The sequence below is a fragment of the Pristis pectinata genome, chromosome 1 (genome assembly GCF_009764475.1).
Source record: "Pristis pectinata isolate sPriPec2 chromosome 1, sPriPec2.1.pri, whole genome shotgun sequence".
NCBI lineage: Eukaryota > Metazoa > Chordata > Chondrichthyes > Rhinopristiformes > Pristidae > Pristis > Pristis pectinata.
In genome coordinates this window covers 53634772-53651607 of record NC_067405.1, presented here as the reverse complement: position 1 = coordinate 53651607, position 16836 = coordinate 53634772, and the positions used below count along the sequence as shown (strand labels likewise).

Below are 16836 nucleotides of genomic sequence, written 5' to 3'. Positions count from 1 at the left end.
GCTGGAAAAAAAAGCTCTTAAGTATTTCTTCAGATGCAGAGAATTGATTTTTGTTTAAAAACGTGTATTATGATTCATACTTACAGGTGGTCCAGCAGGACCTGCAGGGCCAGTCTCTCCAGGTTTTCCCGGGAGACCCTGTCAGAACAGCAGTACAGTTTAAATATTAATAAGCAATTGCATGTTTAGCTTTTGCTAAAAGGAACTCCAAAGGAAATTTTAATAAAATATTTACAGACCTGGTGACCAGGAACACCCGACGGGCCAGGAGATCCATCCTTACCAGGCAATCCCTTCAGAAGGGGAAGTTGGGGTGTAGTGGAGGGAAGGGTTGGGAAGGAACAAAAAAATCATATTCAAAATAATGTTGCAAATAATGACGTTAAAGCCCTATGCTCATGTTTAACCTCTGCCTCCCAGACATGATTGTAGAGATCATCACCAGGGACCAAGTTGGACAGGACTAGGATGACGTAACCCACACCTAGGCTTTTCACTCCAAGATACACGTGAAATTTGTGCCTATTAATGTTGCAATGGCAGCAGTTAGCCTGTGCTGACCATGTCATTGCTGACCAAAGAGCATCAGCACAGGCTCAAATTTGTGAGTGGCTACCACTAGTTCAAGCAAACTAATGTTGATTTAAGGGCGGTATCAATTTCTTGAAAATAGGTGTTCTGTGCCTGTGACTGGTGGTGGAACCCATACTTGAGGTCCTGGCAACATGAGGGAAAGCAGGCAACCAGATATTCCTTTGCACCAGCGTAAAGTTTGTAAGATCTGACATCTGAATGGGCTTCACCTGCCCCTATGCCAGTTACCAGCTCTCTAGCACAGGTGCAGTTCATTAAGGCAGCTGCATAAAATGGATGGCTTGACTGCTCTTCCACTGTGCAAATGTAACTATAGCTGCCACTGAAAATTTCAGAGCTCAATGGTTTCTAGTCAAGTGGTTGGTACCCACTTGTGCAACAGAAGAGTGGTGGTGCTCAACTTTTTCAAAGCACTTCTTTATCTGGTCATTTACTTCAGAAGAAGATGTGCAAATAGAAGGTTGGCTGACTACAAAACATTAGGAAGCTTCACAGGATTGTTCAAGGACTAATGTAAATTTGATGTTTCCTACTCAATGCCATTTATGAAAATTAGTTTAAATGCAACCCCTCCTCCACCTCTTCCCCATTCTGCAAACCCTTGACTCCTCCTCCCCCCACACACTCACACATCCTTCCAATTCACCATGGATCTGGACTGGTGAGCTTTGCAGTAACGGAACTGCGAAACGAGGCTGGACATCTCCTTGCTGCTCTCCCATCAACCCTCCTTCTCTGCCACTTCTGCAGGGGGGGGGTGGGCTATGAATCAATTAGTCTGGTTAGAGAACCTTATGTCAACTCAGTACTGCAAGGATAACAACAATAGAACTAGTGCAGCAGAAATGCCCAGCAAGGAAGAATTTTTCTCTGTTCAGGTTTCCATGCAGATTGCTGAACAGAATGCTCACCAGATGGCCTACTGGAAGTTGCCACTGTCGGCTTAAGTTATCAACGGTGCCATGCTCCAGGACTTCTATGTGGATATGCAGGTGATTGCCAACAAGAGGCTCTGGCACTGCCACATAAGATCTGACCCATCGACAGAGGTCCTCTACTAGCAGGGAGCTAGGATGTCCGCTAGGCACACACTAGAACCACAATGGCTGGAGATGAATGGCGAGATCAATATGCAGAGGGGAGCCCAAAGGACAGTGATTGAATAGTGTGGAAAGTTCAGTGAACTTTTCGTTTATCTTTGCCAAACACATCTTTAGGAGTCCTCTTCCACCCATGCCTCACCAGTCTCAGAGACTTTTCAAATGCACTGCTCCCTTCTCCCAACTACAAACAATCTCTGTCAACCAGGGCTCAGAACTAACATCCATCTGCTCCACTACACACTCTACAACAAGCCTCATACCCACATGTCACAGGTTGGAAAGATTGCCTGCTGTTCAACCATGAAAGGCACATCACTGAAGCCCAAAGTGTGCCACCTTCTACAAAGCTTTCACATAATCAGCATCAGTGATACCAAACTAGCATGGAAAACATGTAGCTGCACTTCATCCTTGGAGAAGAATGTGTTTGTCATATTGGACTGGCTATTATCGAGTCCTTGGCCAGTGCAAGCCTTGAGACCATTGACCATTGTTCTGATGCCAATGGCTAACCTGACACCCAAGTTATATTTTCACTTATGCATCAAAGTGTTATGAGTACATTTAAGCATGAAACACAACAACATTCAGAGAAACATATTTGAAAGAACTGAACTTGCATCACTGCCTCTTAGACCAAGGAAACCCATGACACCAGGTGATGATCACACACGTGCACACACACAATCTCTTCCAATTCTCAGCCGCAGAAGTTTCAAGAAGGTCCTGCTGAATTTTCTGTCTCCACCCACCAAAGGCCTACCATTATGCACCTAGCTATGAGGCACTTTAGCGTCAAGGGAATGAACAGGGAGGCATCCCATCTGACATTCGTGGTCACCAGCTGAAGTACAGATACTGAGTACTGTGGAAGGCAGGTTAGAAGTAGAATCTCCAGTAGTTGTTCACCTGACAGCTTTGGTCTCCACCCCATCAGAGGCATTCTATCTCTACTACTTGTCCTCTCTGCAACTTTAAACATCCTTATTTTCTCACTTTTCCCATTCAGATGAAGGGTCATTTCCCTGAAACGTTGGCTGCTTCCACATCCACAGATGCTGCCTGTTCTGCTGAGTGTTTCTGGCAACTTCTGTTTCATTCACAAATTTCCACCGTCAGTAATTAGTACACACCATCATACTGAGCAGTGACTTAAATTGTAGATAAGCCTCAAAGATTCAGTACAGATAGGCATTTAATAGGTAATAAATTCTGCATGTATAATGAAGTAGCACTAGCAGCAGTGGGGTTCTTCCTGCTGCTAAATTTTGGGTCCTACATGCAAGATGGTGCTAGCTGCATTATTGATTCCAATTTGGTGATGGTGGTGTTAAATTACTGTTGCACATTGAAGTCATATTACCACTACTTTGCATGCCTTCAATATAACAGACAGCGAAGTTTGATTTACAAAAATGCATATGGACTTCCTGCAGCAAACTGGAGTGAATGAGGGATACCACAGAACTGAATTTTGCACCTGTACAATCTTACAGTACCCAAGGGGGCTCTTTGTAACTGCTGTTTGTTTGAACTCCACTCCCTTGCTCTTTCTCTGAACAGGAATATCCATTTTATACCAACACTCGAGCTGTTCATACCAGATGCTAAAAGGCCTTATGAGATACCAACTGAATTCTCGGAAACTTTTGAAAAAATGGTTTTAGATTAGAATAGAGTTTCACCATCCAGGTCTTCAAATGCCAATTGGCTGAAATCAGAATGCTAGCCTGACATCTAATTTATGTTTTGAGGTGTTATGAGTGCATGTAAGCATGAAATCCAAAAACATTAAGAGAAACACATATGAAAGAATTGAACTTACATTAGTGCCCTTTGGACCACGGAAACCCATGACACCTGGTGGTCCCCTTGGTCCAGTAGGACCAGATGGACCCGAAGGACCCCGATCTCCAGAAGGACCCTGGTGATGTAAATGAGTTCATTTATTCAAGAATAAAATTTCCCCCTCACATTTCCCACTGCACCCATCATTTACAAATACCATTACAGAGAAAAAAATTCTATTCATATAAGCAAAGTAGTGACTGATGAAAATTTCCAAATAAATTTTGATGTGCATAATAATTCAATAGAACAGAACACCATTTACAATTTATAAGAAGTGTCAATCATTAAAAAAAACACTGAAAAATGCAGTTAGTACCTTGATGTTTGCCTGAAAATTTGGATTAGACATGCATCAGCTCTGATCACAGGAGACTATCCCCAGACCATTTTCAGAATTGGACATGCTTGCAAAATTTAAACCTACCTATTACAATGCACATAGCTGAATTTCCAGAATAAAAATAACTTTGGCAGAGTTTGCTTCCAGTTAGGACCTACATCCTCAGGGGAGGGTAAGCTGACCCCAGATTTTTGAAAAAAACATTTAATACCACTACTTGCTCTCAGCTCACCACTAACATGTTCAAGAATGAGTGCCAGGTCTTCCACAATTTCTAATTTAAATTAATTACTTAGATGAAATCTTCACATTTGCTGAGGGTACAAGGTGGATGGGAAAGTAGAACTTTGAGAAAGACTCGAAATCTTCAAATGGATGGAGTCAAACAGTGAGAGCAAAGGTGGCAAATGAAGCACAGTGTGAAATATATGAGGTTATTTATTTTACTAAGAAGCATCATATAGTGGAGTAAATGTTGAGAGATGGTTTCCTCTGATTCCTATTTCTGAACACCTCAAGCATAGACTCAGGAAAAGAAGACAATCATTTAGGACTGAAATGAGGAGAAAAATACTTGAAGGGTTCTGATTCTTTATAATTCTCAACCCTAGAAGATGATCAACCATTTAATCTATTCAAAGAAGATATTAATGGATATTTCAGCAACAAGGTAAGTTGACGATAAGGGGCTAGGAATATAAGTGAGCTAGAGGAAGAGCCAAGGTTTTCCTGAATAATAGGAGAGACTCAAGGGACTATCTGGTTTTCTCCTAGTTCTCTTTTTCACGTTCTTATGCATGAGTCATCGTCCAATGGCTAAACAGTGCATTCTGAAGATGACATTTAGTTGACTGATTTCAACATTCATTACAGACATGGCAAGGGGAAAATAGCTTTTCGCTTTTAGATTTCATTGAGACCCTGAATTTTGGTCACTTTTATTTACAGATAGAACAGTGGTGCAGTAGGTGGTATAAATGCCTTGTAGCTCCAGTGAATCAGGTTCAATTCACTGCTGGTGCACGTTGTCCTGTCATAGTGTGGGTTTTTTGCCCAGTTGCTCCTGTTCCCTACCACATCCTAAGATTCTGCAAGTTGGTAGGTTAATTCTGCTGGTGTACATGGGTGGGTAGTCAATGGGTATGTAGGAGAAAATAAGTTACAGGGACTATGTTGCTATAACTCAAGGGCCAGAGTTATAGGGAGAGGTTGGGCATGCTAGGACTTTATTCCTTGGAACGTAGGAGACTGAGGGGTGTCCTTATAGAGGTGTATATAATCATGAGGGGCATAGACAGGGTGAATGCACACAGTCTTTTTTTCCAGGGAAAGGGAACCAAAAACCAGAGAGGATAGCTTAAGGTGAGAGGGGAAAGGTTTAAAAGGGACCCAAGGGATGTGCAGAGGGTGGTGCGTATATGGAACAAGTTGCCAGAGGAAGTGTTGAGGCAGGTACAATAACAACATTTAAAAGATATTTGGATAAGTACATGGATAGGAAGGTTTTAGAGGGATATCGGCCAAATGCAGGCAAATGGGACTAGTTTAGATGGGCACCTTGGCTGCATGGATGAGTTGGGCCAAAGGGCCCATTTCCATGCTGTATTACTCTATAACTCTATGACAAAATTGGTGGAATGGGATTGATGGGATTTCTCTTTCAACTGGCACAGACTTGATAGTTCAAATGGCCTCCTTCTATGTCATAAGGAAATATGCAAATGAAATATATGAAATGAGAGAAAGGAATGATGGAAACAGCCATTTTTGTAACTTACTTGTGGTCCAATTTTTCCATCACCACCAGGCCGTCCTGGGGGGCCTGGACGTCCCTAAAATAAAGAAGAGTAAAGTATATGACATATAATTACCAAAATTCCAGCTATTTCTTATTATTTCATTAGGAAATTGATATGTTTCTTACTCTTTCGCCAGGGATGCCAGCATCTCCAGGACGACCTGGTTCACCATTAACTCCTCTATGTCCAATTGGGCCTGGTGGGCCGGTTTCTCCTGGTGAACCCTGTCATCATGAGAATTATATTTACATGGACAGGTCTTTGGAAATCTTCAGACAGTTGAAAAAAGAGATTGATATTTATTAAAGTGCAATTTTCATATAAATAGAAGTTCTGACCTTTTCCCCAGGACCGCCAGGTGGACCCCGGAAGCCTGGAGGTCCAGGAAAACCCTAGAAACAGGAGCAGAAAATCAGAGTTCCAGTATAGTTTAATAATGCAGAAATGCTGACTTTGAAAGCAATTCATCTATGGTGCTGACTTGGAAGCAATCACAAAGCTGATCATTAGCTAGAAAATGACTAATTGCATTACCTTTATGATATGCAACAAGGTATTTGGTCTGATACAAAATTAAAATATACCCCTGTAAGCCATAGGCTCCACTTGTGTTGTCAGTTGACTATCTTCAACAAATGAAGTTAAAGGCAGTGTCAAGTTTCAAAGAAAGACTTGAACAAGTACAAGGGAGGGTGAAACTCCAGCATATTGGGAGAGTGATAAAAAGGAGCAGGGATACAAAGAAATTAGTGGGATGCAAAACGGATCTGTGAGGAAAAAAAAACTTATGAGAGATAACAAAGGTTAAAGCAGCTTTTCAAACAAAGGTTAAGATAATCAATTCAGGGAGGATTTTTCCCAAAAAGTCAGAGTGACTGAATGCTTGGAAAGTATTAGCTAATACTAAAAAGTGGATCAGCATGGACTGATGAAGGCTGATGAATCCCATTTACATTTGGTAGAGGTCACTAAAATGTGGGAGAGTCATTGGTTATTCCTGCATGGATTTGTAGAAGTAATTTGATAAGATTCTGCACAAGAGACATTAGCAACAACTAAAATATTTAAGGTTAATTAAAGGTGACATTGTAACTTATGTTCAATCATTGGCTTGAGGATAAGACACAGAGAACAGGGACCACTCTCTGGTTGGTGGCTCAGAACAAACAGTATTCCAGAAATCTGTAATGAGGTCTCAGATTTTAATTATGTAAATTACAGACTTAGAGAGATGGGTATCTAAATTTTCAGACAACACTAAGTTAGGAGAGACAGTAAGTTGGGTAACTGGGAGCAGCAAGTTACCAAGAGACATAGGGAGATAAAGTGTATGGACCAAGAAATGTCAGATGGCATTCAGTGTTGGGAATGTGACATATTTATTTTACATCAATACTATGTTCTTAATAACAGGAGACTAGGAGTCAGAAATGAACAAGTACACTTAGGTGTGTACAAGTCACTTAGATCTAGGGGACAGGTGCAAAAAATAGCACAAAGCAGATTGGGATTCAAATGTCATTTCCAGGGTCAGGGATCAAATCTCATTTGGAGCACCGTACTCTTAATGTGGTTCATAACATGTCACATAAGAAGCATAATTTATATGGGGCTTTGATGAGGTGGTTAAGATTAAATATTTCTTCTTGTCAGGGAATCCAGAACAAGCGGGCATCGTAAATCTAGAATTTTACAAGATGAAGATTGTTTTATTTACTATACAAAGATAACAATGAGAATGACGCAGAGACAAATAAACAGAGGTACAAATCAAATAGAATTACAAAATTATGTGCTTATGTTCCTATTACAAACAGTATTCTTAAAAAGTACACCAATTACATGAAAAAAGTTCAGTACATTGAATGAAACTAAATGCAACAGGACATCGAAGATGTTACGTGCAGAGGTAGGGTGCAATTGTCACGAACCAGCAACAAAAGAAACACACTGAGCATGATTCAGTGTTAAAAACTATTTTATTAATCACTACTTATGATAATACGTAAAATAAAAGTAAAAATGTTAGTATGTTAGAATTCAAAAATGTTAAACCTTGAACGTTAACCCCAAAAACTAAACTCTTTGTGTGTGTGTGTGGCAAAGTCCAAAACTCCCAGTTCCGGAATGGTTCTTAAAGTTCAGTTCCGCAAGCCATAAGGTGAAACATGAGCAAGGGCTTCTTCAACAACCACCGTTGTCTGAAGATAAGACGTAGACGTAGAGAAACATAGAGAGAGTAAATACGAAATCCAAATGTTCCACGATGGAACCCAAGCGACACTTCAGTGTTTACTCGGTAGTGACTTCCTCACCCCGAAAAGCATCCGAATCGTGGTCGTCCACGCATAAATACCTGTTTCCTTCTACAGGTCAGCAACAAAGTGAACTCCACCGGATTACTTCCAACTTCCATACATGGATTTCAGTGGCAGACACAGTTATTGTTTCTCATCCATTGATAGAGAAAACTGGCAGGCTGGTGTCTCTCTCCTTTCTCTCTCTCTCTCTCCTTCTTCTTCTTCTAACTTCTTCAACAACGTCATTACGTCCTTTATCTTCTATTGACGTAAGCATGCCCCACACACACACACACACTCTCTATCTTAAAGGGACTTTCACTGAGTCCGTAACACAATGATAAAACATTGGTTCCTTTCGTTCTTAAGATGCGAAGGATTCTTGGAGACACAGGAGACTGCAGATGCTGAAATCTGGAGCAGAAAACAAACTGCTGGAGGAACTCAGTGGGTCCTGCAGCACCTTTTGGGGGGAAGGAATTATTGATGTTTTGGATTGAGACCCTGCATCAGACCCTCGATCCAAAACGTCAACAATTCCTTTCCTCCACAGAGGCTGCTCAACCCCTTCCTTCGGCAGTTTGTTTTATTTTGCTAAGAATTCCTTTTTTTCTCTGAAGCACCACTCACTAACATTTTATTTTCTGTTTTAGTATTTAAGCATGTGCTCTTTACTAATAGAATGCTATTTAGTTTAAAATTCTGAGAATTACACAATAAACTACATAGAATAAGCTATAGCCTAAAATAGGCTAATACCTCATCAATTACATTTTACATTTACAATTATTTGAATTTGACATTATCCTAATAGTCATTGAAAATGTTTGAGGATTTTGTAGTAATTTATACTGGTAAAAAGATTAAATAATCTCTTAGAAACACCTCCCGATTTTTCCCCAAAGCTACACTATTCTAGTCCTTAATTGGGCATTGCTACTGGGTGAGGTTTGTAGCCCTGTCTCCACCCCCTCCCCTTTCAGCATTCTGAATGGACTGTTTTCTCTGCAAATCCCTGTGGTTGCATGGTTTTCCAGGCAACCACAGGAGATACAACACCTGCCCTTTTACCTTTTCACTTCCCACCAAACATTCCCTCTACTAAAGGTGAAATCCCTTTGCACTTCTACTTTGTTGTACAGCATGGAGTGTTCAGAATGTGGTCTTTTTTACATTAACGCCAAACACAGATTGGGTGACCGTGAGTTTCCAGACTCCCGTCACCGTAATTCTCAGACCACTCTCAGCCTTCAACCTCCTATATTGCTTTAACAATGCCCAATGTAAGCTTGAGGAATGACACCACACCTATATGATCAGGGTAGGTTGCAGCCTTCTCTCTCCATAGAAGGAGCTTTATCTTTGTTTCAGTTTGTTTCCCTTTCTGTCTCTAAATGCTGTGTTATTTTTGTGTTAAAGTACCTGTTACTTTGGCAACTTTGGACTGCACCAGTCACATATTCCTTCTGTTCTCTCCAACTTCCCCACTTCCCTCCTGATCTCTGCAACTTAAAGCTTCCATGTTTTCTCACTTTATCAGTTCCGATGAAGAGTCCTTGGCTTGAAACATCAATTCTGTTTCTCTTGCTATGGAGGCTACTTATCCTGCTGGATGCTTTCACCATTTTCTATTTTTGTACTGTACAATCCACCAAGCCCATTTTATAACGGCAGTTAATCACAAAGGCAACTCCAACTGTTTTAAGGTTTTGTAGTGGATCTATACTTAGCAACTCTTGTATGTTTACTACCATGAATTGCTCTCTCTGCTGCATGATAAAAGTTGGGACTTACCTTTGGGCCAGTTGGACCAATTGGACCAACTGGCCCACTTTCACCAGGTGGACCTGGTTTACCATCATTACCAGCAGGGCCAGCGTGACCAGGTTGTCCAGGTGTGCCCTAGCAGTGAGATAAAGGTAGAATTAAATCTTGGCAAAGTATTAATTATTTTTTCAGATACATAGAAATTGATTAGTACTCATCTTGCTCTGAGATGTTTAGCCTATTTAAGATGACACATCTCTGTAATGCATCAAACTTGCCTTTCTGTGGCATAATGTTCATGAGGACATATGACCCTTGCTCTCCATAATACCCCAAACAAAAAAAAACAGGCTTAGATCTGAAGTGGTCTTATCCTTGGTAATGAGTATGTTCTGTTGTTTCTAGAAAAGGTTCAAGACAATAAAAAAGGCATTTATTTCATCATTAATGTATTGGCCTCAGTTAGATTTGACTGGATGACTCTTTTAAGATTTGTATGAACAAGTAAGTTAACCTCAGATGCCAACTTAATATCAAAGTAATACTATAAATACAATAATTTGATCATTAGGTTTACTTCCCAACTTAATATAAAATAGTACAAGACTTACAGCTTCACCCTTTTCTCCAGGGTGACCCGTTGAACCAGGTTTTCCAGCTTCACCCTTAAAAATGAGGCGTTTATTTGTTAGAAAAAAAATATTGACAGTGCCAGCAAATGAATATTTTTTTCAGGTTTTAAAGATTACCAGGTGAAATATGATGTATGACTGGTGAATGCCTTGGTATCCTAGAGAACTATGTTTAAAACTAACCTCTGCAGGTGTTATATCTTGGTAACTGTGTAAGAGCAATTGAACAGGCAGAGATGTGGAGAAGACACAAGATGATATCTGAATGGTATTTGGCATTCAATGATCTATAAACAACTTTAGGAATGTTGTTTTTATTTTTGCATTATGGCCAGTTGAACAGTGTGATGGTGAATAACAGGAGAAAGGAAAGATCTGGTCCATTAACAAATGGTGAATTAAGGAGTCTGTATATTGAAGCAGCAGATTATTTTTGAGTTTATTGTGGACATTCCAATCAAAGAAAAAGATTTGCTGTGGTTTCCTCCTGCTCCAAAGCTGATTAATTCTTAAGTGTTAGCAAGGAGGGAACCTTCAAGATAGCAATGTTATGCAGCATACATTCGACAATATTTATTCTTAACACCGCTTCTGCTAAATACTGGAAGGCATCCCTCCTCAGCAGTTCTGGCAACGTAGTTATTGCTTAGTTATTGTACCATCAGACTTCAGGAAGCAGCATGGCATTCATTAAATGCACATTGCTCCCCTGGAATAAAGCAGTCTTCGGATGGCTCTGAGGTCAGAATTGCAGCTGCAGCAGATGGCAAATCTCAGTGAAAGTATCCTTATCAAATCACAGACACCTCACTTATCATTCCTCAATGTTAAGACAATGCTCTCTTAAGGCTGGGTAGAAAAGGGGCTCATGCTGGAGTCCTTCTCTCTGTCATCCTTTTTCCAGCAGCTGGTCTTGTCCTGCATGCCCTCTCCTTCAAAGGGAATGCTTATTACTGATAATTCTGATATGGCACCCTTCTATTGCCCTTCCCAATAGGGTGAGCATTGCATCTGATGCTACAGATGAGCACTGCAACTATTACATATCAGAACCAATTTAGCACCCCAGGCAACAGGTACTATGCAGCCAACTATTGCAGCTGTCCTTTACAAACACTGAATAGAACTGCAATCATAAACCTACTAGTTGAAAAGGTGGTACAAAATGGGGACAAACAAACCTAGACTGATTTTAAGAGTTCTGTAAATTCCACAAATTAACAATTCTCATTTATATTTGGAAGATTAATTTAATTGTTCGAGAGACATGGACTTTGATGTAATCACTCAACTCTAATTGCCTCTGAACTGAGGAGGCGGTTAGAGTCAACTACATTGCTTGATCGGGAGTCACATTTAGTGTAGATCATGGAAGGATGGTAGAATTCTTTCCCTGAAGGACATTAGTGAACCTGATGGGCTTTTACAACAGTAGGGTGGTTTTATGGTTGTAACTACTGAGACTAGCTTGTTTTAATAAACTCTTCAGTACACTCCTAGTTTGCTCGGGTCTTTTGGTAAATTTATTGCAGGTATTTTATGAAAGCTACACAGCTTCAACAAAAAGTAGGCTTTCTTCTTCCTGGAACCTCAGTCGATAATTTTCAAATGCTTATCCCTCGAATGTTACTCCAGCTGTGGAAACTCCAGAAGGATTTGAATTTTGAACACATTATTTAATAAGCAATTATAATAACTACTCGTTACTGGTGTTCAGTCAAACCCATTATGTCAAATTGTTGAAACATCGAATGTAAGCCTGCCTACCCACAAAATCACCTTTGTATTACCAAAAAGAAAAATTATCTTGAACAGTAGCAGTGTGATGATTGTAATGGATGCAGATAATCAAGGAGTCTGTTGTTCATTAGTTGGTTAATCAGGAACTCTTTCAGAATAAAAATGGTATGTGACAATGCAGCTATGTACAGAACTTTTGGAACTGGTATGGTTTAGCCTAGTAGTTCTATTCAGTGTTTTATTAAGAAAAGCCACAAAAAATACAGAGCTGAAAGGCACCTATTATATGAGTATTGTAGTACAACATTGGTTCCAATATCCATAGATATATATAACATGGAAAAGGGCCCTTCAGCCCACCAATACCATGATGACCATCAAGCACCCAACTACACTAATCCAAAACAATCCCTTTATTTCGCTCTCCCCACATTCCTCTCAATTGCTCCGCACACCACCACCTTCCCCCCACCTCCCCCCCCACCCCACCCCCACCAGATTCCACCACTCACCCATACATTATTAGCAATTTACTGTGGCCAATTAAACTCCCAACCTACACATCTTTGGGATGTGGGAGGATATCAAAGCACCTGGAGGAAACCAATATGGTCACAGGGAGAACATGCAAACTCGACATAGATAGCACCAGGGGTCAGGATTGAACCCAGTTCCCTGAAGCTGTGAGGCAGTAGCTCTACCAACTGCATCACTGTGCTGCCTGTATTTCTGCACAACTTTAATATGTACTGATAAAATGCTGTTGTTATAAAACAACTTGATTTCACTGTCCTAACCTGCTAAGTATGTCTCATGTTTCCTTATTATGTTTTGAGTTGCTGGTATTATTTGCCTCCTTTTAACCATTGTCAAACTATTTTAAAACTTTGGCATGTATATAAAACATTTGAGGTTTAATTTCTTTCTATTTCAGTTAAATATGTTTTCTCTCTTTATTCTCTACAACACATCATGCACTTCCTGAGTGCTTTGTGACCAACTCTTATTTTTCTTGAACAGCCCAAGAGTGGTTGAAAGGAATCAATTGTAATTTGCCCTTCTGTTTAATAAAATATCCAGTATCTAATCTCACAATACGGGTAAGAAGAAGAACCTACTCTGTGTTGCAGTTGTCGTTCAGATTGGATTGTAGCAATATTGTAAATAAATCAGAGATGACATTTTAGGAAAAAAAGCTGTAGAATGTTTTTTAGCTATTTAAAAAAAATCTACAGCACCCAAAAAGACCATTGCAGTCCTTCTGGTTCATTACAATGTTTGAAAGATTCCTACTGTACTTCATTCCTTAGACCTTTCCACAGTCTTTTATTATGCAAACAGCTATTGAACTTGTATTAACTACCTGCCTTGATCACCTTTTTGTGCATTCTTATTAATGATTCCATATATCCTATTTAAATACAAACTGTTTTATCCTCTAATTTGTTTTCAGTGCTTATATTGTGACTTTTTGTTTTAAAACAATCGGAATATTTTTCACAATGCAAATGAATTAGCCAAATATATATTTTTTTAATCTATAATTTGCATCACAGGACTTGCAGATACATATAGGAATAAATTTAGTAGCTCCAGTTCTCGCACAACAGGTGGTACTGTATCTTAATTGTTTCAAAATGATACAAAATTACCTTTGTAAGCATTTCAGTTGACTCTGAAGATATACTAATGCTATTTGAACCTGGCTATCAAAATCATATTTCTGAGCATGGTACAATCTTTAGGAAGTACCCAGCTTGTCACCCATGAAATATAGTAGAACTCTTGCAAATACTTACTGGAAGCCCTTTAGTACCTGGAACTCCATTAGCTCCTGCAGGACCTGGGGGACCAATTGGACCTATCCCACCACGTTGCCCAGGTATTCCAGGAGGACCCTAAGAATGTAAAGAAAACTGGTATGAATATTGTTTCTTGTCAAGGCTATGCTTTTGATCACAGTTTTAAATCCTGCATATTGGATACTGTCTAATGCATATAACTAAAATAGTAAACTTAAAATAACAGGCCAATTGAAGTTTCAATCAGTCTTATGAAATTGTACAAGAAAGTATTTTGATAAAGGCAGTTTTAGAATTTGTTGAGGATGAGATAATTTACATTAAATGATTAAATAATATTCAAATAGAAGCAAGCCAAATTAATGAGACATTTATCTGCCCCTCTCCTCTTTAATAATGGCATTACTCTGCTGTATTTGTTACATATTTTCATTGTAAATGAAAAATGATTTTGATGTAACTGACCTGAAACCCTGGTGAACCAGATGATCCATCTTTTCCAGGATTCCCCTAAAATGCAAACCAGTAGAAAACTGTTAGATGTTGTTTTCCATCATTTATAAAGGACTTGGATGAGGTTGTGGAAAGGTGGTTTAGTAAGTTTGCTGATGATACAAAGGTTGGTGGTGTTGTGGATAGTGTAGAAGGTTACTGTAGATTACAATAGGATATTGATAGAACGCAGAGCTGGGCTGAGAAGTGGCAGATGGAGTTCAACCCGGATAAGTGTGAAGAGATACACTTCAGGAGATTGAATTCGAAGGCAGAATATAAGGTTAATGGCGGGACTCTTAGTAGTGTGGAGGGACAGAGGGATCTTGGGGTCCACGTCCATAGATCCCTCAAGGTTGCCATGCAGGTCGATAGGGTTGTTAAGAAGGCATATGGTGTTTTCATTAGTTGGGGTATTGAGTTCAAGAGCCACAAGGTGATGTTGCAGCTCTATAAAACTCTGGTTAGACCACACTTGGAGTATTGCGTTCAGTTCTGGTCGCCTCATTATAGGAAAGATGTGGAAGCTTTAGAGAGGGTGCAGAAGAGATTTACCAGGATGTTGCCTGGATTGGAGAGCATGTCTTATGAGGATAGGTTGAGTGAGCTAGGGCTTTTCTCTTTGGAGAGAAGAAGGATGAGAGGTGACTTGATAGAGGTGTACAAGGTGATAAGAGGCATAGATTGAGTGGATAGTCAGAGACATTTTCCCAGTGCGACAATGGCTAATACGAGGGGACATAATTTTAAGGCAATTGGAGGAAGGTATAAGGGGGACATCAGGGGTAAGTTTTTTACTCAGAGAGTGGTGGGTGCGTGGAATGCACTGCTGGCAGAGATTGTGGGGGCAGATACATTAGGGACATTCAAGACACTCTTAGATAGACACATGAATGATAGAAAAATAGGGGATGATGTGGGAGGGAAGGGTTAGATAGATCTTAGGCAGGATAAAACGTTGCCACAACATTGTGGGCCAAAGGGCCTGTACTGTGCTGTAGTGTTCTATGAAAGGCAGATATACAGCGAATGTTGGTTACATACAGGTTTGCCTGGGTTTCCAGGAGCACCACCAACGCCTGGCTGACCTCTAAGTCCTGGAGTACCATTAGAACCTGGAGAACCTTTTTCACCAGGATCACCCTGCAAAGTAAAGTATTAAAGACAATTATGTTCTTGGAACTGGGTAATCCTTGGATAGTTTATCCATAATCTAAACTGCAAGACAAAAAGTTGAAGAGTATTTTGGTTCCTAATAATTATTTAAATGCTATGTATTTTAATGTTAACATTCTTATTGGTGGCAAGTTTTGTCGGGCATCAGTTCTGCACGTCTTCCATCACGTTTGCAACCATTTACACTTAGCCCTGTTGAATTCTCCCCAGGATCTGGTCAGCAATGGGAGGACAGAGGCCAAATGCCTCCCTTCTCAAGGGTGGGAAATCCCATATTATCAGCCTGTAAGGACCCAGCAAAATATTAAAAGGCTAGAAATATTGAACGGAAATCTGCTCCATATGGCCTGCCTCTTTAAATTACAGTAGAGGTGGTAGGGTGGTGGGGGAAGAAAATGAATCTTCTGTCTGGCTCTCATGTCAAAGAGCAATGTCATGTGTATTCTCAGGTTACACCAAGAAATTATTTTGATTCTTAGAAATTCTGATCAAATTTGAAACCAGCTAGCAGCTGCATTGTTGAGGTCCAGAGTGAGGCTCCAGAAACTTCCAGATAAGATTGGAAAATATCCAAAAATTTCTCCTTGAGAAGAAAGGAACAAATACACCTCCTACAGCAGCTTCAGAATGGTCTTGAATGTCCATGTGCATCCGACTGTTACATGAACAGCTAATTCCTTTGATGTGTTTACTTATGCCATTTAAATCATTTTAACCTAGGTGTGCTCCCTTTAAGTTCAGAACTATGTCTTCAAGTCTACTATATTAACTATTGTAGGCTGCTGTATCTTTTTCCTTGAGTTTGAATAATTTGAAGTTGAAGGGATAGAGTCATAGAGTGATACAGCATGGACACAGGCCTTTCGGCCCAACTCGTCTACACCAAACAAGATGTCCATCTAAGCTACTCCCATTTGCCTGCCTTTGGCCCATATCCCTCAAAACCTTTCCTATCCATGTAGCCGTTCGAGTGTCTTTTACACGCTGTTATTGTACCTGCCTCAACCACTTCCTCTGGCAGCTCATTCCATATATGCACCACCCTCTGCTTGAAAAAGTTGCCCTTCTCAGGTGCCTTTTAAATCTTTCCCCTCTCACCACCAACTTATGCCCTCTGGTTTTTTATTTCCTTTCCCTGGGACAGAGACTGTGTGTATTCACCATATCTATGCCCCTCATGATTTTATGCACCTCTATAAGGTCACCCCCTCAGCCTTCTTTGCTCCAGGGAAAACAGTAC

At 40.1% G+C, this 16836-nt stretch overlaps 1 protein-coding gene across 1 annotated transcript in view; it reads right to left on the bottom strand.

The window, feature by feature from the left end:
* LOC127574545 (collagen alpha-1(III) chain-like) overlaps nucleotides 1-16836 on the bottom strand; it is a 124037-nt gene that overhangs the window by 45465 nt on the left and 61736 nt on the right. Inside the window, exons 16-26 of the mRNA XM_052023607.1 lie at nucleotides 15465-15563; nucleotides 14394-14438; nucleotides 13926-14024; nucleotides 10366-10419; nucleotides 9782-9889; nucleotides 6026-6079; nucleotides 5813-5911; nucleotides 5667-5720; nucleotides 3523-3621; nucleotides 240-293; nucleotides 85-138 (exon numbers count right to left, since the gene is read on the bottom strand). Coding sequence (XP_051879567.1) covers nucleotides 85-138; nucleotides 240-293; nucleotides 3523-3621; nucleotides 5667-5720; nucleotides 5813-5911; nucleotides 6026-6079; nucleotides 9782-9889; nucleotides 10366-10419; nucleotides 13926-14024; nucleotides 14394-14438; nucleotides 15465-15563 — 819 coding nt within the window. The remainder of the gene's footprint in view (nucleotides 1-84; nucleotides 139-239; nucleotides 294-3522; nucleotides 3622-5666; nucleotides 5721-5812; nucleotides 5912-6025; nucleotides 6080-9781; nucleotides 9890-10365; nucleotides 10420-13925; nucleotides 14025-14393; nucleotides 14439-15464; nucleotides 15564-16836) is intronic.